Source organism: Rhinoderma darwinii, chromosome 2 (assembly GCF_050947455.1).
Source record: "Rhinoderma darwinii isolate aRhiDar2 chromosome 2, aRhiDar2.hap1, whole genome shotgun sequence".
Classification (NCBI taxonomy): domain Eukaryota; kingdom Metazoa; phylum Chordata; class Amphibia; order Anura; family Rhinodermatidae; genus Rhinoderma; species Rhinoderma darwinii.
The window spans coordinates 339,409,600-339,432,104 of NC_134688.1; the positions used below are offsets into that span (position 1 = coordinate 339,409,600).

At 42.9% G+C, this 22,505-nt stretch overlaps 1 protein-coding gene across 1 annotated transcript in view; it reads left to right on the forward strand.

Annotated features, from left to right (window-relative positions):
* Window positions 1-22,505, forward strand: part of LOC142741277 (polymeric immunoglobulin receptor-like) — a 134,752-nt gene that overhangs the window by 39,727 nt on the left and 72,520 nt on the right. The window contains exons 3-4 of the mRNA XM_075850672.1: window positions 16,527-16,632; window positions 18,731-19,075. Of these exons, the coding sequence (XP_075706787.1) occupies window positions 16,575-16,632; window positions 18,731-19,075 (403 nt within the window). The 5' untranslated portion in view covers window positions 16,527-16,574. The remainder of the gene's footprint in view (window positions 1-16,526; window positions 16,633-18,730; window positions 19,076-22,505) is intronic.

Genomic DNA, 22,505 nt, shown 5'->3' on the forward strand with positions numbered 1-22,505 from the left:
CCACCAATAGTTTCTGGTAATGAGGTGTTTGGTACCCAAGATGCCAGGATGACCAGATAGTGCGGAGTCATGGTTTTCCCTGAGTACCCTTAGCCAGTATTGCAGGGGGACAAACAGTTTGTCCCCAGGGAGGTTCCCGGGAGCTGAACCTTGATCAGCCGCGATGTCAGAAGCTAAATCAGAATCAGTGGCAGAAACGATTATACCAGGGGGTAAAATACAAGCAGGATCCTTCTCGGAAGGAGGATTGGCCATGAAACTACGTGACAGTGCATCAGCCTTAATATTTTTGGACCCAGCCCTATAGGTAACCAAGAAATTAAATCTGGTAAAGAATAGTGCCCAACGAGCTTGTCTAGGATTAAGCCTCCGGGCAGATTCTAGGAAAACCAGATTCTTGTGGTCAGTAAGGACCGTTACCTGGTGTCTGGCCCCCTCCAGGAAGTGACGCCACTCTTCAAAAGCCCATTTAATGGCTAAAAGTTCGCGGTTGCCAATATCATAGTTACTCTCCGTGGGCGAAAACTTCCTAGAGAAGTAAGCACAGGGGCGGAGATGGGTGAGGGAGCTGGTACCCTGGGACAAGACAGCCCCCACTCCCACCTCGGATGCGTAAACCTCCACAATAAATGGCTCCCTTTGGTTGGGCTGAACCAGCACGGGGGCCGAGATAAAGCACTTCTTGAGGGTCTCAAAAGCCTGGACGGCCTCAGGGGGCCAATGGAGGACATCAGCACCCTTGCGAGTAAGGTCCGTAAGAGGCTTAGCGACGACCGAGAAGTTGGCAATAAATCTCCTGTAATAGTTAGCGAACCCCATAAAACACTGTAGCGCCTTCAGGGAGGCAGGTTGGACCCATTCCGCCACAGCCTGAACCTTGGCAGGGTCCATGCGGAATTCATGAGGAGTGAGGATTTGACCTAAAAATGGTATCTTCTGTACCCCAAACACACATTTTTCGGTCTTCGCAAACAGATTATTTTCCCGGAGGACCTGGAGGACCTTCCTGACATGCTCCACGTGGTAGGACAAGTCCTTGGAAAACACCAGTATGTCATCAAGGTACACTACAAGAAAATTACCCAGGTAATCTCTCAGGATTTCATTAATAAAATTCTGGAAGACGGCAGGGGCATTACACAACCCAAAGGGCATGACCAGGTATTCGAAATGACCTTCGGGTGTGTTGAACGCAGTTTTCCACTCATCCCCCTCTTTGATGCGGATAAGGTTATATGCCCCCCGTAGATCGAACTTAGAAAACCATTGGCCCCCTGAACCTGATTAAAAAGATCCGGAATCAAAGGAAGGGGATACTGGTTCCTTACGGTGACCTTATTCAGGTTCCGATAATCAATGCACGGCCTAAGACCACCATCCTTCTTCCCCACGAAGAAGAAGCCAGCACCTACAGGAGAAGTCGAGGGGCGAATGAAACCCTTGGCCAGGCATTCTTGGATATACTCCCTCATAGCTTCACGTTCAGTACATGAAAGATTAAATATCCTACCCTTAGGAAGCTTGGCACCAGGCACCAAATCGATGGCGCAATAGTAATCTCTATGAGGGGGCAACACCTCGGAGGCCTCCTTAGAAAACACATCAGCGAAGTCCTGAACAAACTCAGGAAGCGTGTTTACCTCCTCCCGGGGAGAAATAGAGTTAACCGAAAGACATGACATCAGGCATTCACTACCCCATTTGGTGAGATCCCCAGTATTCCAATCAAACGTGGGATTATGCAGCTGCAACCAGGGAAGACCTAATACCAGATCGGACGATAATCCCTGCATCACCAGTACAGAGCACTGCTCCAAATGCATGGAGCCAACAAGGAGTTCAAAAACAGGAGTATGCTGAGTAAAATAACCATTAGCATGAGGAGTGGAGTCGATACCCACTACCGGGATAGGATAAGGCAAATCAATAAAAGGCATTTTTAGAGACATAGCAAATTCCACAGACATGATATTAGCAGATGAGGCAGAATCCACGAAGGCACTGTCCGTGGCAGACCGGCCAGCAAACGAGACCTGAAAGGGAAGCAAAATGTTATTGCGTTTCATATTAACGGGAAATACCTGTGCGCCCAAGTGACCTCCCCGATGATCACTTAGGCGCGGAAGTTTTCCGGCTGTTTATTCTTGCGCCTGGGACAGGTGTTCAGTAGATGCTTGTCGTCCCCACAATAGAAGCAGAGACCATTCTTCCTGCGAAACTCTCTACGTTGTCGAGGGGACATGGAGTCCCCGAGCTGCATAGGTACCTCCGAGTCCTCCGTGGAAGAGCGAGGAGACGGGACCTCGGGGGGAATCGCAGGGAAGTCAGAGGGGAAAACATTGAAATGTTCAAGCTGACGTTTCCTGAGACGTCGGTCAAGTCGTACTGCTAGGGCCATAACCTGGTCTAGGGTGTCAGAAGAGGGGTAGCTAACCAGCAGATCCTTCAGGGCGTCAGATAATCCTAACCTAAACTGGCACCTTAGGGCCGGGTCGTTCCACCGAGAAGCTACGCACCACTTTCTAAAATCAGAACAGTATTCCTCAACAGGTCTCCTACCCTGACGTAAGGTCACCAGCTGACTCTCGGCTAAGGTAGTCCTGTCAGTCTCGTCGTAAATGAGTCCGAGGGCAGAGAAAAAACGATCAACGGAGGAGAGTTCAGGGGCGTCAGGAGCCAAGGAAAAGGCCCACTCTTGGGGCCCTTCCTGGAGTCGGGATATAATGATACCCACCCGCTGGTTCTCGGAACCTGAGGAGTGAGGTTTTAGGCGGAAATAAAGTCTGCAACTCTCCCGGAAGGAGAGAAAAGTCTTACGGTCCCCTGAGAACCGGTCAGGTAACTTGAGGTCGGGTTCTAGAGGTGAGGTGAGGGGTACTACTAAGGCAGCGTCACCCTGGTTGACCCTCTGAGCCAGGGCCTGGACCTGTAGGGAGAGGCCCTGCATCTGCTGGGTCAGGGTCTCAAGGGGGTCCATGATAGCGTCAGCGTAGGAGAAATGGTAGACTAGGTATGGGCTTGTTATTATGTAATGGCAGGAAGGAGGTGAAGGGAACAAGTGAGCCCTAATCTACCCACCGCCCTGTCCCTGCCTACTTGCAACGACCCACCCTAGGCGACGGGGTACAACTTGGCGGCGGTCCCTACGCTGTCTAAGTGCAAGGGAGTACAAACAGGGAACACGCAAGGGAAGGGGCAGTAGCCCACGGAACGCCGTGAGGAAACGGAGCGGTGAATGAGTCAGTCAGGATCAGGATGTAGTGGAGTATACCAACGAGAGCACGGAGCAGGAAGCAAGCCAGGGGCAAAGCGAAGCAGGATAAGCGGAACTGAAGCAAGGCAGAAGCACGGCAGAAGCAGGCTGGAGCAAGGCAGCAGTGGGGCCAGGAATCCAAGAAGAATAACAAGCACTGAGGAAGAGAACACGGCAGGTATAAATGGACAGGGGGCGGAGCTAACTCCGACTGACCAGGCCGCGATAGGCTCTCCCACTCCTGAGCCTGCCACCCTGGTTGGTGGGAGCCGGTGTCAGTCTAAGAGGTCTGGCCTCAGGTGTCGACTGATTAATCCCGGGAGTATACACAGACGTAGTACCTGGCAGATCCTTTACACGTGCGCTAATGAGTGAGGCATCAGTGCAGAAAACAAGTCTAGAGCTGATTAGCTGTGGCTAGGTCAACAAGCAGTATGCTTAATTTATGCAGTGATCCTTCCCATCATTGCAGAGTACACAGCAATAAATCTCGTAAAGATGTGGTTTTAAACACCAGGTGGCAGCAGTTATTGTAATGTTGGTGCTTGTGTTCACTACTGTCCGCAGGGCCAATTCTAGCTTTTCTGCTGCCTGAGGCGAAAATTAAAATGGCGCCCCCCCAGATTTTGATTGACATCCCCCTGGCTGTTCTACATCACTAGCGGCCTCCTCCAACTCTTGAGGATGCGCTCTTGCCTTGTACTGGCATGCGTGGTGCAGCCGGGCAGAGTACACCTCGCTGCACGGTGTGTGCCCAATTTGTACAAGGCAATGGCGCATCTAAGAAAGTTGGAGGAGACTGGTAGTAATGTATAACAGCTAGAGGGATGTCAATCAAGCATGGAAAATTGGGGTTGGAGGCAGGACTATGTGATTCTGAGTATTTAGCATATAGTGTGCGCCGGTTTAAAAGTTGGTTTTCTAGATTTTTCTGCATTTGAAAGCAACATACAGGGTAATGTTTGGAAATATTGTGAGGTCATGTATTACCACATGGTGGTGGTTCAAGAGGTTAAAACTACCTGACAGTTTCCCATTAAATATACAATTAATTGAAAACAATTCCATCTGCCCTGTAATTTTGTTATTATAAATATATTCTATATAATGACAGCATCAGAACCAAGCTCTGACATATATATGGCTCCAGAACCAAATTCAATACATAAATACAACACCAGAACCAAGCTATGTACATACATACAGCCCCAGAACAAAGCTCAGAACATAAATACAGCACCAGAACAAAGCTCAGTACATATATGCAGCACAAGAACCAAGCTCAGTACATATATAAAGCTCCAGAACCAAGCTCAGTACATATATACAGCACCAGTACAAATACAGCTCAATGTATTGCAACTCCTGCAATATAGGTTTGTACGGCGTAAAACTACAGCTCCCAGCATGGACCGAACAATGGTAAGGATATGCTGGGAGTTGCTGTTTCATAAAAAAATATCATACCACCCATCATCTCGCTGCAGATCATATAGCACTACAGTGCTGATTATAGGCAGAATAAATATTTACATTAAGTGATTCACCGGTGACGTCTTAGATTGTAGTTGTTCTTTTTCTCATTTCTTCTCCATCCGGTCCAGACCTCTATGATGACTTCTCCCGGTCACGGCCCATTTCTGAAGTTTGCCGCTCAGATGTCATCAGCTTCTCACTATTCAAACATTTCTGCACCTATAAACGAAGATAAAATTCTCATGGTGACACACACTGTAAATGTGACACACACGCCCCTAAATATAATAGTTCCATACACTGCACCTCTAATTACAAAAGCACCATACACTGTGTCCCTGATAGTGCTCCCCATAGATAGTCCCCCTAGTAGAGCCCCCTTTAGATAGTGCCCCACATATAGCCTCCCCTGTAGATAGTGTCCCACATATACTGTGCAACATGTGGAAATGAAAAATGGTTGGCACTGCCTTAGCTTGCAATGTCACAGACTCTGTACTTCAGCTCGCTGGGACCTGTGGTTCGACAGCCCTTGTCTGGCGGGGCTCAGTGCGTGTTGAAGTTAGTTTCAGCAAATGACAACATGTAGAAAAGCTCTTGTCTTTTGAATCCCATGTTGCCTGCCTCAATCTTGGAATAAAGAGAAACCTTTTGCAAATGGTGAGTGCCGTGCTGTCTTATTTTCTACATGTTGTCAGTGTCCCACATATAGTAGCCCCCCTGTATATGGTGTCCCACATATGGCCCCCCTGTATATGGTGTCCCACATATAGCCCCCCTGTATATGGTGTCCCACATATAGCCCCCTGTATAGGGTTTCCCACATATGGCCTCCACTATAGAATGTGCCCCACATATAGCTCCCCCTGTATATAGTGCCCCACATATAGTCCCCCCCTTAGTGTCCCACAAATAGCCTCCCCTGTAGACTGTGCCCCGCATATAACCTCCCCTGTAGATAGTGTCCCACATATTGCCTCCCTCTATATATCATGCCCCACATGTAACCCCCTTAGTTTCCCACATATAGCCTCCGCTGTAGACTCTGCCCCACACATATCCTCCCCTGTAGATGGTGTCCCATGTAGATAAGGCCCCACATAAAGACTCCCCTGTAGGTTGTGCCTCACATATAGCTCCCTCTGTATATAGTGGCCCACATGTAGCCCCCCTTAGTTTCCCACATATAGCCTCCCCTGTAGACTCTGCCCCACACATAGCCTCCCCTGTAGATGGTGTCCCACATATAGCTCCCCCTGTAGATAATGGCACTCACACTTTTAAGTGGAAAAAAAAAAACTTTACATACTCAACTTGATACCGTTCCCACACCGTCCTGTGTCAATGCAGGCCTGCTCTCTTGTGAGCAGGTCTGCTGTGGCTAAACGACGGCGCTGATTGGCAGGGCAGACTGGCTTGCCCCGTCAATCAGCTCCTTTCAACAACGGATGTGGCGCGATGTGGACATCATCGCGCCGCTAGCATAGTTGAAAAGCGCTGATTGGCAGGGTAGATTAACTTGGCCCGCCAAATCAGCGTATTTCGACAACGGAAGCGGTGCGATGACGTCATCACGCCACTAGCATTGTTGAAAGGCGCTGATTTGCAGGGCAAGTCATTCTGCCCTGCCAATCTGCGTCATTGTAAGGCAGGTACAATTAGTGCAGGAGGGGGTGGCGGCGGCTGGTTTCAGTGGTGCCGCCGCCCCCTCAGAGAGGCGCACTAATTGTTTGGGCGGCCAGCAGACGGCTCACTGTGCACCAGCCCATCTGGCATTTGCCAGAACTACCAGATGGCCAGTCCGGCCCTGCTTGATGGAGAGGGTTTGGCCAACAGGAAACATATCCCTATGTATGGTGGACCTGCTGCAAATGTCCTCCTTTCTAGTGTTTGTGTTTAATTTTTAAATCTTGAGGCATATACTGCAACTAAAACCAAATCCAGCATTAAATCCAACAGTGGCAGGATTAATACTACAGGCTGAAACTTTACCTCCATGTACAAAAGTTGCTGTGAATCACATCATTCTGACCCTGGAACTGTAATAGCATGTTGATAGAAAAACACTTCTCCTCCGATTCCGATAGATGTAATAGATTGGGGACTAATCTCAGGACTCCTATCTTCGAGTTAGATTGGTAAGTTTGTGAGAAAGTCATGTAATATACTTCATGGTTGCCAATGTGGGAAATGTGTGGCCACCTGCAACTTCCCCTGGTGATATGAGACGATTACCTAGGCAACTTCCTTTTAAAAAAAAAAACATTTATTGTTGAGAAAACACCTTTAAAGGGGTTTTCCACGTTCTGACAACTGATGACCTATCCACCACATAGGTCATCAGTATATGATCCGTGCGTGTCCGACACCCGTACCCTGCACTGATCCGCCACTTCGGCTGCTTCCGGGCACCGAATGTTTTGAACGGTATGCAGTAGTTGAAGCCGTAAGCAGATGGCTCTGACCACTGCACAGCGGCCATTCCGGCACCGGACGATATTGCCAGAAATAGATGTCAACATTTTCACCTCCAGGTAACCACTAACATACGTATAAATATTTTTTTTCCATGTCAAAGGTGTCCATAGCCTTTAATTGGATTTAAAGAGGGTTTCTGGGACTGTGATATTGATGAGGGTCTGACTCATCTGCGCCTTCTGCCTGCTGCCCAATGTGATGCAGTGATGTCTTCTCAACGCTTCTGCCGGGACGTCAAGCTGATGTCATCACCATCCTCACAGAACCTCTAGAAGAGCACAAGTCAAAAACAGCCTTTGGCAGTGCATGAAGCCAATAGCTCTCTGATCCACTATGGTGAGCAGTGATTGCACGAGGAGCCGGGGATGGAGGGCCCCATTTCCCTCTCGGCCTGTTTTGCAATCGTTATGATGCTAGTATCAGAACAGCAACCCCCAACAATCAGATATTGATGGCCTATCCTAAAGATAGGCCAGCAATATTAACGTGGTCATACACATTAGAAATACTGAAGGCCAAACCAGCTAATTTGATGGGATCGGCCGACCAGCTAATGTGTATTAGATATTCTGCCAATGTTCCATAGGCAGATGTCAAGGGAAAAAAGATCGGGAAACTTATACTTCAACATGTCCTATCCTATGTTCTCAATGGAGATAAGCCACCGAAAAAGGTTTCTGGCAGTGGCTTATTACCCTCTCCCCATTGAGAACACATGCATACTCGCCAGAACTGATTGTGCATGTGTAATGGGAGGTAGGGAGGAATAGTTGTCACCTGATCGTCGTTCAGTCAACAGCTATTGAAGGTGTATGGCCAGCTTTACAGTCTCGGAAACCCACTTTATGCTTTCACACAGAACAGTAACAATTGTAATAAATAAAAAGGTAAAAGTTTACAGATACACTGATGTAAACCTGATATTTACTCTTAGTAAACTCTATTATATAGTGGCGGTATACTCACAGTACAATAAATTATGTGTTTGAAGCATATTTGATTTGATCTCGTTAGATTTTAATAGTATGAAATAAGAATTCTTCGTTTGATTCTCAAGAAACCAATTTCTTATCACAATCTTATCATTTCAAATTTTAAATCATCAAGGTTATGTTTGCCAATTACTATATCAACAAACTGTTGGATAATAACTTTAAAGATTTGACTTTGCTGTGGCTGCAGAACAGATATTGCTGTAATCATTACAGACGCCAGTTATAAAGTTGTTTGTTAAAGTCTTTTTGGCCGGCATATAGAAATATTGCCAAAAGTCACAATGCAACCAGGAAGTAGAGAGTGCAGATGCAAATTTATATTGTAATTCTCATAAACAAGATTGATTGGGTATGTGGAGGAACATCAAAGTAGTTTACTTGGCTGGAATAAGACCATTAAACATTATCTAAGCACATTACAGGATATTAAGTAATATTACAAAATCTAAACTGTGAAGTTATACTGCTTTGTAAATGTACCTTGCCCGATTTCTGCATTCATTAACACAACTTAGGCCTCGTTCACATGTGCGTTGGAGGCTCCGTTAGGGGACTTCGTGGCAGATTCTGACTAAAATACCAGAAACAATAGCACAGCATACTGCCATATGCTCTCAATATGGTTTCATATGGTTTCAATGGGTTCCGTCAGCCGGCGGTACACAGAATAATGTATTTTAGCTATCTGCAATAACTAAAACAACAGGTTAAAGAGTTGCAAAAGGTTTGATCCACAGCTGTAAAATGTACAGGCCACTGAGGCAATGGGACATTCACTTTGACTTACATGTATGTTGTCATGAACAGCTTATTCTACAATCCTCATTAACATTGCTTTACATTTAACTTATATTTAGGGTCAACCTGTGACTACAATACAACAGGGACTACAAGACAACAGGGGAGACTTAAAATATATTCAGACGTTGAGCTGCTGTTAAAAACACCATTCATTTTTACAGTGATTTGGCACGTTTTTCTTTGTGGTTAAAAGTGCAACCACTTAAAAAGACGCACAAAATAGCGGTAAAAACACTTGCGGTTTTTGGATATGGTATTAACCACAACTCAACCGCAACGTCTGAATATACTCTAAATAATAATGGCACAGTGTGACATGTGCTATATTCACATCTGCGATTAGAAATATCTGAGCCCTATAGGGGTAAATTGTCAGGACCCCTGAACTCCCTATTAAGTTGACCAACTTGTACCCTATTGCATACATTTGGTGGTAACCTAAGAAAGGCAGTTATACTTCTCCTCAATCACAGTGATTTGTAAATGAAGGGGAATACTATGATTATGCAGAAGAGGAACAGAATACTAATTGGGGTCTTGTGTGAAAGGAATGCCACCATGTTTGGATCCAGGATTACACATTATTACCTTTTAAATAGGGCCTGTTCATTTTATAAGTGAAACATTGTAGGTTGCATGCAGCTATTGATGAGTAGCGGGTGGGTGGCAACCTGCAGGTGAGTTTGGGCCACTAGCAGCAGTACAGCAGCAGTACAGCAGATCCTCGCTTTATCAACAGGCTATCTGAGTAGGCTAAAAACACTAGGTATCACAGAATAATTCCTCTCTGAAGCTATGCCAAATGTTTTCTAACACATTCAGCGGTGTCAGAAAGAGTGGCTCAGAGGTTTCCGAATATGGTGATTGTCTCTAATGCCATCTTTGTAAATGTATGTACATCCAAAAACTGGTGTGAATACACTGATAAATCTGTCTCAATATATAGATAAATACATAAAATAACATTCAAATCAATGGAACTTGGAAGCATTGTATCTTACCATCGCTGCAGATTTCAGCACAATAAGGATCACAGCAGCCCCTTCATTTTGAAGAACAACTACCATGCCCCTACTGAATTAATCTCCTTATGTGTCCCATTGACATGTCAGTAGATGACTGAAAGTGGAAAACTCCTTTAAGATTATTTCTACTTCCACTTTGCAATTTTCCCAAAAATGTTTAAGAAGCAGTATTTTTACAATAAAATGGGGCGGCAAATAAAGCCACACACACAGATAATAACTTAATGAGTGTACACTATAATTGACAAGTAGTGCAATTACCATAACAGAAGTTGAAACCAAAACGCCTATCTGTTTAAACTTACCACGTTATAAGGATTATAATTAATATTTACATGAAAGGTGTAGCGAGACACATCGATCATGTGCTGGTATAAAATCAGTGTCCAATTCTCCATCATCTTCGCTTCTTCCCCTCCTCATGATAATTTTACCTTCTTGCATATGCTGGTAACGTGTTCCCACCAGTGTCGACAGATAAAATGCTTCACTAGGCTTTACGGTACCAACAGCAAAAAAGGGAATTTCCACGTATGTTATCGTTTAGAAGAAAGGTGGAGAGAATGACACCATCCAGATAATAACTTGTGGAAAGCAGACTGTACATAGGACAAGTCAGAGCTTGTATGCAGAATTAATACCTAAAAGGAAAAGAATAACTAACAGGCACATATCGGGATGTCAAACCAGCAGTGTATATAGATACTTTTAGTTAAAGTCTATGTACACCTTTGAGATATATATATTTTTTTAATAAATAGATCAGTTCATAACTTACATGTGATAAACTATAGGTGGATTCTGGTCGACCGGACTGACGGATTCAGTGAAAAGCGAGCGATACAAATGTTCTGTATACAGAAGAAGTGGAATATTCTGCAATGGCCAAGTCAATCACCAGATCTCAACCCGATCAAGCATGCATTTCACTTGCTTAAAGAGGCTCTGTCGCCACATTATAAGTGCCCTATCTCCTACATAAGGAGATCGGCGCTGTAATGTAGGTGACAGTAATGCTTTTTATTTAGAAAAACTATCTATTTTTACCACTTTATGAGCGATTTTTAGCTTTATGCTAATGAGTTTCTTAATGCCCAAGTGGGCGTGTTTTTACTTTAGACCAAGTGGACGTTGTACAGAGGAGTGTATGACGCTGACCAATCAGCGTCATACACTTCTCTCCATTCATTTACACTGCACTAGCGATATAGTTATATCGCTATGTACAGCTACATACACACACTATAACATTACTACAGTGTCCTGATTAGACCAAGTGGGCGTTGTACAGAGGAGTGTATGACGCTGACCAAAGTAAAAACACGCCCGCTTGGGCATTAAGAAACTCATTAGCATAAAGCTAAAAATCGCTCATAAAGTGGTAAAAATAGATAGTTTTTCTAAATAAAAAGCACTGCTGTCACCTACATTATAGTGCCCATCTCCTTATGTAGGAGATAGGGCACTTATAATGTGGTGACAGAACCTCTTTAAGATAAAACTTAAGGCAGAAAGAGCCACAAACAAGTAACAACTGAAGACAGCTGCAGTAAATACCTGGCAAAGCATCACAAAAGGGGAAACCCAGAGTTTGGTGATGTGCATGGGTTCCAGACTCCAGGCTGTCATTGCCTGCAAAGGATTCTTTACAAAGTATTAAAAAAAAACTTGAATTAAACCTGAAAGTCTACAGTTCAATTGCATCTCAGTTGTTTGATTTCAAATCCAATATGGTGGCATGCAGAGCCCAAATCATCAAGATTGTGTCACCGTCCTAATAATTCTGGACCTAACCGGAGTGCTGCGGGACTTCTTTCTATATACATTCATTATCCTTGGATCAGGATTACCTGCTGGGCACCCATATCCAATTTGGAATTTATCTTTGAGTGCTGCTCTTTTCTATCAAAATATATAAATATATATTCATTATCCCCTAAAGCACTGGCCAAGTGCAGTAATAGTCATATCTGATATCACCTGTGAAAGTAATTTAAGAAAGCAGTGGCGGAGGAATAGTTGTAACTCCTTCCACCACCCACCCTTTTATTGACAGAGCAAAAAGTGTTATTCCCTAACATTTCCTGCTCTAGTGTTCGGAATCTTTCCGATTATCTCTTCTTCAGTGATTTGCTAATCTTCATGTACCCTTGTGCTCTTTTGTGTAATTAAATAAGTTCCTACTTAAGTCTCCAGAAAAATATCTTCCATGTGGTGCAATTTTTGTGAGAATTTAATCTGAAAGTGATTTAGTGGGTTAAGTACCACTTCTAATTGTCACTAACACTAGCATAAGTTTATCAAGTCTGATTTGATCAGTATTAGGCTTAGATGATGTCTATGGCCCCATGAACACTACCGTAGAATTTGTCCATAATTACGGGCCGCAATTATGGACCCATTCATTTCTATTGACCCTGGACACCTTCCCATATATTTACAGGCACGTGTCCGGGCCGTAGAAAGCCTCTATTCTTTGTATGGGAGCACAGGCCAAAATTGCGAGTGGCTGTCCATGGCCACCAGCGGCCAGCTGTGCCTGTAATAGCGGACCGTGATTACAGGCACGGCCGTGTGCATGGGGCCTCAGGAGCACATAGGAGCCGTTGCAGAGCGAACCGTCAGACCAGCTCACAGATGGATTTGACTGACAACGACGTTCTGCAGCCTCTTTGTACTGTGACACAAAGAAGCTGCAGATGTCAAACAAAAAAAACAAAATCTTTTAAGGGGTATTCCCAAAGTCATAAATTATCACCTATCCACAGGATAGGTGATCATTTTATGATCGCTGGGGGTCACCCACCGATCGTGAGAACGGGGGCCCTGTACTCCAGGTCCTTCTCACTGCTCGAGTGCAGTGAGGCGACATTGAATGTAGTGCAGTGAGGAGGATCTGGGGTGTCAGGACCCCCACTCTCACGATCGGTGGGGGGTCCCAGCAGTGGGGCCTCCAGAGATTATAAAATGATCACCTATCCTGTAGATAGGTGTTAATTTATGATTTTGGAAATACCCCTTTAATAAAGGTATATTACAAAAGTTATTTTTATTCAAAATTACTAACATTTCATTAAAATGTATATTTCCCGAAAACCCCTTTCCTCCTCACCGCACAATGGTTAGGAGGATTTTGAATGGAGCTGCAATCACTTATGTGCACTCCCGCTCAGAGACAGTTGACTACAGTGCTCAGCAGTTTCCTTCAGCTCCAAAGACATTGACAGCCGTTCTATTCAAAATAACACATTGTGGGGTATTACTGACAAAATTGTATGGCCATTCATCAGCGCATGTGGCCGTGGTTTTGGCCGCATTCGTGGGATTGTATTTTAACAGATTAATCTGCTGATAGATTAACCCTACATAGGACCAAAGTACACTTTATAAAGTTGTATTTTGTCATTTTAAGGAAAATTTACTCATTGGCCTTTATCATTTTTCTATGAAACTCATATTTGTACTCATTCATGCTGTGCAATATTTATATAACACATCTATTACCTATATATGACCCAAGTAGGACCTACATCTGAAGTCAAAACTAATAAAGAGTATGAATTGTTAATACTTGGATATTGTACAAGGAAATAAAATGTTCCAGGGAATTACCCAACAAAGACATTACTGCTAAACACCAGGTTGTTTGCTTTGTTCTCTTGGCATAGATTCTGCAACGTTCTTATGTTCAATGAAGTCTTTAATAATCCTCGTGATGTTTCCGGGACTAAATATTTGGGTCACTGACTTTGTTTCGCCATTGTATTGTGAAATTACGAATTACTAAAGCTATTATTTAGCAAAGTTTAGTATAACTATGAAAATGAACACAGCAACTCAGCAAAAATCATTTAAAATGATATCAGACTGGGTGAATGAGAGATACTTTAAGGCATTGCTTCTCGAGATGTGAGGCGCCCCCTAGTTTCGGGTGAGTCACAGCTTGGAAGTCAGTTTTCACAGAAGTGATCAGAGTCCTTTCTCTGGCTACACTCATTTCCGGTTTAGCAACATAATTGAATCTTTTGTGCTTTTATGTTAATGTTATACGGGGTTCAGGAGACAAATAAAAGGCAAATAGAGCAACATTTTAAATTTTGCCATGGACTACAACCATGGGTAGTGAGGCTCAAGCATTCTCATGATGTGATTGATGAGACGTGAGTAGAAAAAGAAAAGCCTTGCTTACAACAAAAAAAAATCCATTTTTTTCACAACATTTTCTAGATTATAGAAAATGTCAGGAATACTTCAATTTACTTATCTTGTTCTGATCATTGACAATGACAAAGCTGCATTCAGATCTGCTTTTCCTGTTACCATAGTGTTAAGGCCTTTTTATATTTGGCCAATGCTTGGGCGAACAAGCGCACTTTGAACGATTGTTCCCAATTATTAGCCCATGAAAATGTCGGTTAATTGGATCTTTTATGCAGTTATTAAAACCATTGGTTGTCTATTCGTGTAAACAGAAACGGTATGTTCTTGAGTGGTCGCACTAACGGTCATTCGGGCACAAAAGTTACCAATGTTTATTCCATATACAGTAAATGTAAAGGATCTGCCAGACACAGCTTCTGTGTCGACGCCCGTGGTTAATCAGTCTGCACCTGCTCCTAAGTCTGATAGAGTGACTCGATCTGCTATCACTCAGGCTGGGAGGCTGAGGAGTGGGAGAACCTATCACTGCCTGGCCAGACGAAGCTAGCTCCTGCCCTCTGTCTATTTATACCTTCATTTCCTGCTCCTCCTTTGCCTGTGATTCTGCCTGTTTCCTGGCTCTGCTGCTGCTGCTTGTACTATTGTCCTCTGCTTCATATTGACCCTGGCTTTACTGACTACTCTCCTGGTACCTCGTACACTCCTGGTTTGACTCGGCTCGTTCACTACTCTTGTTGCTCACGGTGTTGCCGTGGGCAACTGCCCCATTTCCCTTAGCTTCTGTGTACCCTTGTCTGTTTTTCTATCGTGCACATATTGAGCATAGGGACCGTCGCCCAGTTGTACGCCGTCGCCTAGGATGGGCCGTGCAAGTAGGCAGGGACTGAGTGGCGGGTAGATTAGGGCTCACTTGTCTGTCTCCCTACCCCGTCATTCAAGTACATGGAGCAAAACCAGCACCGAACAGCTTTCTATATTGTCAATCGGCACTCGTTGCCAGGCAGAAAATCTGCCAGTGTAAAAGTACCCTTATGCATTGTGGCAGCTCAGTTGACAATAAAGACAGAACTAAGCTGCTAGACCATATGTCTAAAAGTGAAATGCAAAAACTACAGCCTGTTTCCATGGGAAAACAGTAAAAGCCGCTATACTTGTAAATCCCAAATCAGTACAAAATAAATTACGCAAAATTATTTTAAGTGACTGAATATTTTATCATGCACACCACCATATTAAAGCTACGTACGACCACCGTAATATGACGTTCATAGACGTCTATGGGGTCCTACTTTACCTCAGTATGTTTTTTTTCTCATAGATTTAATATGAATCTGACAGGAAAAAAATCATGACATGTTCAATCAGATAACACATTACGGAAGCTTCCAACCTTAGAAAGATATCCTCCCCTAGAAGCATTGCTTCTAGGGAGGGTACCTTCATAATACTGTGCCGCAGAGTCGCGGTGACTCTAAGTGCCACCGTACATACTCCATGCGCACGACAGTGCCTTATACTTATAAGCTTGTGTTCTTGTAAGCATGTATGAGATTGATCTTGTATTTCTACTGCAAAATTACAGATGTAATGCTGCATGGTTTAAAATATGAATTTGTGACTTATACATTACCTGCAATTGTTTTACAATTTACATTGTCACAGAAGTAATATCTACACATTTTTTGTATGTCAAACTTTTGATGTTTCCTTTTTTTTAAATTATAAAACAAGATAACAAATATCACTCTTAAGGAGTTCTGCTGAGCAGTAATACAGTGTCCATATAAGTCTATGGGCCTTGCTGCATCTCAGCATGTCTCTAATATTATTCGTGATTTATAGGAATCTGAAAAAAAATTGACGCTTCCAGAAGAGAATACCTTAGAAGTATGACACCTAAAAAGCACCATACAGTGGCTGACGGAGTGGCTTCGGCTCCCTAGTACAAAGCCCTAAGAGACAGTACATCCTTCTGCACACAGTTCTGCCGTGTGCATGAGGCCGACAGGGGCACGTCAGAGAAACCGACACACTGTGTTATGCCTAGTACTGCGTATGGGCGGTGTTTAACACAGGGATACCTTTTTCTCTGCTCTATGGAATACCGCAGTCTGCTACATTTTGTACAGTGGCATCCAGTAAAAAAAAGTGTAACGTGCGTTATACTTTTTTTTAACGTAGGAGCCTATGGGCGATGACTGCCACGTATACTTCGGGAAGTCCTACCGACAGACGTGTGAAAGCAGCCTAAATTAATTAATTGAACGTGGAAATTCACCTTGTGTTTACTACTGCTAAACCGTAAACTGACTATAAAACTTTTCATTGTTTCTACAGCAGATTTAATTGCAAGGTGTCGAAGAGACAAGCATTTTCAAGCCTACAATGACTCCTGCGGTGTTTTTGTTTGGCATAGCTTGTGCCTTAATTATCCCCGATGTTGGTAAGTCATCCAAAATAACCAAGCCACGGGAACGTTTTGAGAGGAAATATGACATTAAGTAAACATTGTACTGACACCTAATAACAGCACCTACTGAGCGCTACTCACCAAAGTTGGCATAAGAAAAGGTTATCTTGGCAGTGGTACTTGAGGATTACACCATGTTGTAGTCAATAATACAGTACCAGGACTTTCTCTTTCCTATATGAATAATAAACCTTTTGTAATAAGTAGTTTGTATGGCAATGCTACACCATATGTTTCTGAATATCTATACTTTTAATCACATGTACCTTAATGGGGTTGTCTGGTTTAGAAAATCAATACCCTATTAGTGAAATTTAAATTAAGAGAGGAGGTCCCTCATCTATTAGCCGGGGTAGACAGTGGCTACAAAGAGCACTTCTCACTCTGGAGGATCCGGCAGGTCCATACATTGGACAGCCCAATGATTTCAATGAGAACAGTGTATAATACTTTATTTTCCCTGTAGGTTCCCGCTCAGATTACATTTGATCACTGGAAAAAGAAAAACACAGTATTCCTTCACCTTTTCTTTATTTAAAAAGTTTTGCATATTATTAGGATAGTGGTAATGTCGTATCATCACTTAACCCATTTGTATCTTTTGATTCTTTTTTCAGTGGTCCAGTATTGACTACATGAGACAGAATACCATATGTTGCGCCATATATAGACCTACGGACGTTATTGTTAAATCATTGGTGACTTGTGATGTTCTTCAGTGACATGACAACCCACCAGTGGTGTTGGTTGCCCCAATGAGAATGCTAGATTAGGATGAGCATACCACATCTCTTGCAGTCGAATTGTGTCTCTGCCAAATGTATGCAATGTAGGATAAAAGGATACACAACTGTCTTTTCAGAACTGCTCCCCATGTATCCTTGGTCATACAGGAAATGACTTAGGGCTTGTTCACACAAAGTTTTTTTGCTGTGGTTTTTGCTGCGGAAAAAACAGCTGAAATCGCTGGCGTTTCTTCCCCGCTTGCAGGAAAAAGAAGCGACATGCCCATTCTTCGGGTGTTTCCATCTCTGACCTCCCATTGACATCAATGGGGGGCAAATTAAGCTTTTTTCGCAACGTTTTTTGCCCGTGCCGCTCAATGGCCGCAGCAGAAAAACGCAGTGAAAAACATGGCATAGAGAGTGCAGAAAAGTAAAAATCTGCCTCCAAATTCCAGAAAGAATTTGGAGCCAGATTTTTCTGCCTGCATAAAACTGTGTGTGAACAGGGCCTTATGTAGCAGGAATCTAAATTCTTAATAATGTCATTCTGTAATGACAGATACAGCCCATGAACCTGAGTGGCACTGTTTCTGGAAAAAAAATCAGGTCTTTTTTTTTCTAATTCTGAACAACCCCTTAAATATCATTGAAATAAAGTTGCAAGGGCAGGTTATAATACCGGTACCCAGAAGGATGCAGACAAGATATCATGTTATATAAGGTAGATCGCACATACGGTACATCCATCATGGGGGGGGGGGGCTGGATTCTTAGTATTGCACACAGATAAGGCTTCTATAAGGTGGTAGTCACACTGTTACATTCGGCTAACAGCATATTGGTCATGCCTATTAGATCAAGCACCTTCTTAGTGCACCACAAAGTACTAACACTAAAACCTGCAGAAATAATAAATACAGATGTAGCCAAGTTTATCTTGACACTGATAACTTGCTGCAGCGTGATATCAAACAACAAAAGCCATTGAAAAGTTATTTAAAAGGTCAAGTTAAAGTTTCTTCACACTGTATTTAATGTGTTAAAAGTCAAGATAAAAATGGCTACATCTGTATGATAGGTTAAAATTATTGTCCACAATTGGACAACCCCATAACTCTTTTGATTTTGCATTGTGACTACTAACTGTTATAACTAATAGATTTACAGCTCTGCTACATCTGTACTGCTACATATACTCTACACAATTCTGTAAACATTCTAAATAATAGTACATGCAGATTCTCTGTCTCTATTACTAGATTAATAGAAAATAACTTTTTTTTACAGACTAGAAGTTCCTGGTGTTTTCTAACTGTAATATAACTTTATGTTCTCTCTACATACAGAGTCTGATACACTTGTCTGCCCAACACATGTGACTGGAAAAAAGGAAGGATCGGTATTCATCACTTGCGCATACTCAACTATTACTAAGGCCAATAAGTATAGCCGCAAGTATTTTTGTCAAGAAGGAGGACGGTATGGCATGTGTAAAGCTGTGATCACATCTACAAGTGGCTATGTGCATAATAATTATATTGGCCGTGCTTCAATTGAAGACATAAAAAATGAAGGCTTGATTATCATTCAATTGTCTGACCTGAAGACAACTGATGAAGGCCCTTATATATGTGGCTTGGGCACGGATGTGAATGGGATTAAAGCTGTGTTCACCGTGTCCGTCACTGAAGGTAACTATCACAGACTGCAGAAAAGATGCTATATAATGCCCCCAATTACCACTTTTATGAGTTGTACCCAACTCATAAAATTCCAACCCCAGTGTTATTTTAAAGAGGCTATGTCACCAGATTTTCAAACCCCTATCTCGTATTGCAGCAGATCGGCGCTGCAATGTAGATAACAGTAACGTGTTTTGTTTTTTTTCAAAAACGAGCATTTTTGGCCAAGTTATGACCATTTTTATATTTATGCAAATGAGCCTTTCTTAAGTACAACTGGGCGTGTTTAAAGTTATGTCCAACTGGGCGTGTATTGTGTGTGTAACATCTGGGCGTGTTTACTTGTTTTACTAGCTGGGCGTTGTGAATGGAAGTGTATGATGCTGACGAATCAGCATCATCCACTTCTCTTCGTTACCACCCAGCTTCTGGCAGTGCACAGACACACAGCGTGTCCTCGCTCATCCGACGCGATGAAGTTCCTGTGGGAGGAAGTGAGTGACGTCACAGCGTGATCTCGCGAGGACACGCTGTTTGTCTGTGCACTGCCAGAAGCTGGGTGGTAACGAAGAGAAGTGGATGATGCTGATTCGTCAGCATCATACACTCCCATTCCTAATGCCCAGCTAGTAAAACAAGTAAAAACGCCCAGATGTACACACACAATACACGCCCAGTTGGACATAACTTTAAACACGCCCAGTTGTACTTAAGAAAGGCTCATTTGCATAAATATAAAAATGCTCATAACTTGGCCAAAAATGCTCGTTTTTGAAAAAAACTAAACGTTACTGTAATCTACACTGCAGCGGCGATCAGCTGCAATAGGAGATAGGGGTTTGAAAATCTGGTGACAGAGCCTCTTTGGCAACCTATATTATGCCTCGTTTTACGTCTGAAAATAGGGCTACAATACGTCGGCAAACATCTGCCCATTCATTAGAATGGGTTTGCCGACGTACTGTGCAGACAACCTGTCATTTACGCGCCGTCAAATACAGCCTGTCAAATACAGCCTCGCCAAAAGAAGTGCAGAACAGTTCTTTGGACGTTTTTTGGAGCCGTTTTCTCATAGACTCCAATGAAAACAGCTCCAAAAACGGCGCGAAAAACGCGAGTTGCTCAAAAAACGTCTGAAAATCAGGGGCTGTTTTCCCTTGAAAACAGCTCCGTATTTTCAGACGTTTTTGGTCACTACGTGTGCACATACCCTTTAGGGTATGTTCACACGCACTAATTTCAGCCGTAACGGCATGTGCAGGCGCTTGAACGCCGCGTCCATTACGGACGTAATTGGCGCTGCTATTCATTGGAGTCAATGAATAACGGCTCCAATTACGGCTAAAGAAGTGACAGGTCACTTCTTTGACGCGGGCGTCTATTTACGCGCCGTCATTTGACAGCGACACGTAAATTACGCCTCGTATGAACAGACAAACGTCTGCCCATTGCTTTCAATGGGCAGATGTTTGTCAGCGCTATTGAGGCGCTATTTTCGGACGTAATTCGGGGCAAAAACGCCCGAATTACGTCCGTAATTAGTGCGTGTGAACATACCCTTAGTCGTCTCTTTTCAAGGCTAAATAGGTTTAGTTCTTTTAAATTTTCTTTTAAATTTTCCCCATAACTTAGATTCTCCATGCCCCTTATTAGTTTAGTTGCTCTTCCTTGTATTTTTTGTACGGGCCATTCTTCTACTTATACAAGTTAATTATGTACCTCATCAGTACTTTCTTTTCAAGGCTAAATAGATTTAATTATATTAATTTTTCCTCATAACTCGGGGTCTGTTCACATCAGCGTTGTCTTTCCGTTCCAGGGTTCCGTCATAGGTTTCCGTCACGTGAACCCCGCAACAGAAAGTCAAACTGAAACCACAATATCCGTTTCTGTCACCATTGATATCAATTGTGATGGAAACATTGCTAATGGTTTCCGTTCGTCACCATTCCGGCAAGTTTCCGTTTTAATGATGGAATCAATAGTGCAGTCGCATGCTGTTATTTAGTTTATGATCTACAAGTACACCCAGATCCTTTTCAACAAGTGACTCCCCCAGTGTAGCTCCCCCTAGGACATATGATGCATGCAGGTTGTTGGTACCCAGATGCATAACTTTACATTTATCTACATTAAACCTCATTTGCCAGGTGGATGTCCTAACGCTCAGTGTGTCCAAATCAGCTTGCAATTTACAAACATCTTCTATAGACTGAACAATACTACATAGCTTGGTGTCATCTGCAAAAATAGAATTAGTGCTATTAATCCCATCCTCTATATCATTAATAAATAATTTGAATAACAGTGGTCCCATTATAGAACCCTGGGGTACACCACTTATAACTGGGGACCATTCAGAGTAGGAATCATTGACCACAACTCTCTGGATACAGTCCTTGAGCCAATTCTCAATCCAATTACAAACGAAACTTTCTAAACCTATAGTCCATAATTTACCCATTAGGCGTCTATGGGGGACAGTGTCAAATGCCTTTGCAAAGTCCAAAAGCACTAAATCCACAGCGGCCCCTCTGTCTAGGCTTCTACTTACCTCTTCATAAAAACAAATCAGGTTGGTTTGACAACTTCTGTCCTTAGTAAAAAAAAATGTGCTGGCTGTCACTTATAACACTATTTGTTGTCACATACTCCTGTATATAGTCCTTTAATAGCCCCTCAAACATTTTTCCCACAATGGATGTTAAGCTTACTGGTCTATAATTACCCGGGGAAGACCTACAGACCTTTTTGAAAATAGGCACCACATTTGCCCTGTGCCAGTCCCTTGGCACTATACCAGTCACTAGAGAATCTCTGAATATTATAAAGAGGGGCCCAGAAATAACTAAACTAAGCTCTTTAAGAACTCTAGGGTGTAACCCATCTGGTACCGTAGCCTTGTGCACATTTATTTTATTTAACTTAGCTTGGACAATATCTATATTTAGCCAATAAACTATATTAATCGTTGTATTAATAGCACTGGCACCGACTACATCAGCTGCTCTTTCTGTTGTATACACAGAGCTAAAGAACCCATTTAGTAACTCTGCCTTCTCTTGATCCCCTGTGACTAACTCCCCATTACCACTATCTAGGCGTCCCACATGTTCAGACCTTGGCTTTTTTGCATTAATGTACTTGAAGAATTTTTGGGGATTAGTTTTACTATCCTTGGCCACCTGCTTTTCATTTTGAATTTTTGCTGATTTTATTACTTTTCAGCAGATTTTATTAAGCTTTTTATAATTTACAAAGGCTACAGCTGTACCCTCAGATTTGTATTTTTCAAATGCCCTTTTTTTGTCATATATTGCCCTTTTTACAGAAGGTGTAAGCCATGTGGGGTTTAATTTTAGTAGTTTATACTTGTTACCTATAGGAAGAAATGTTGCACTATAAATACACAAAGTAGATATTTAAATCTCCCATTTGT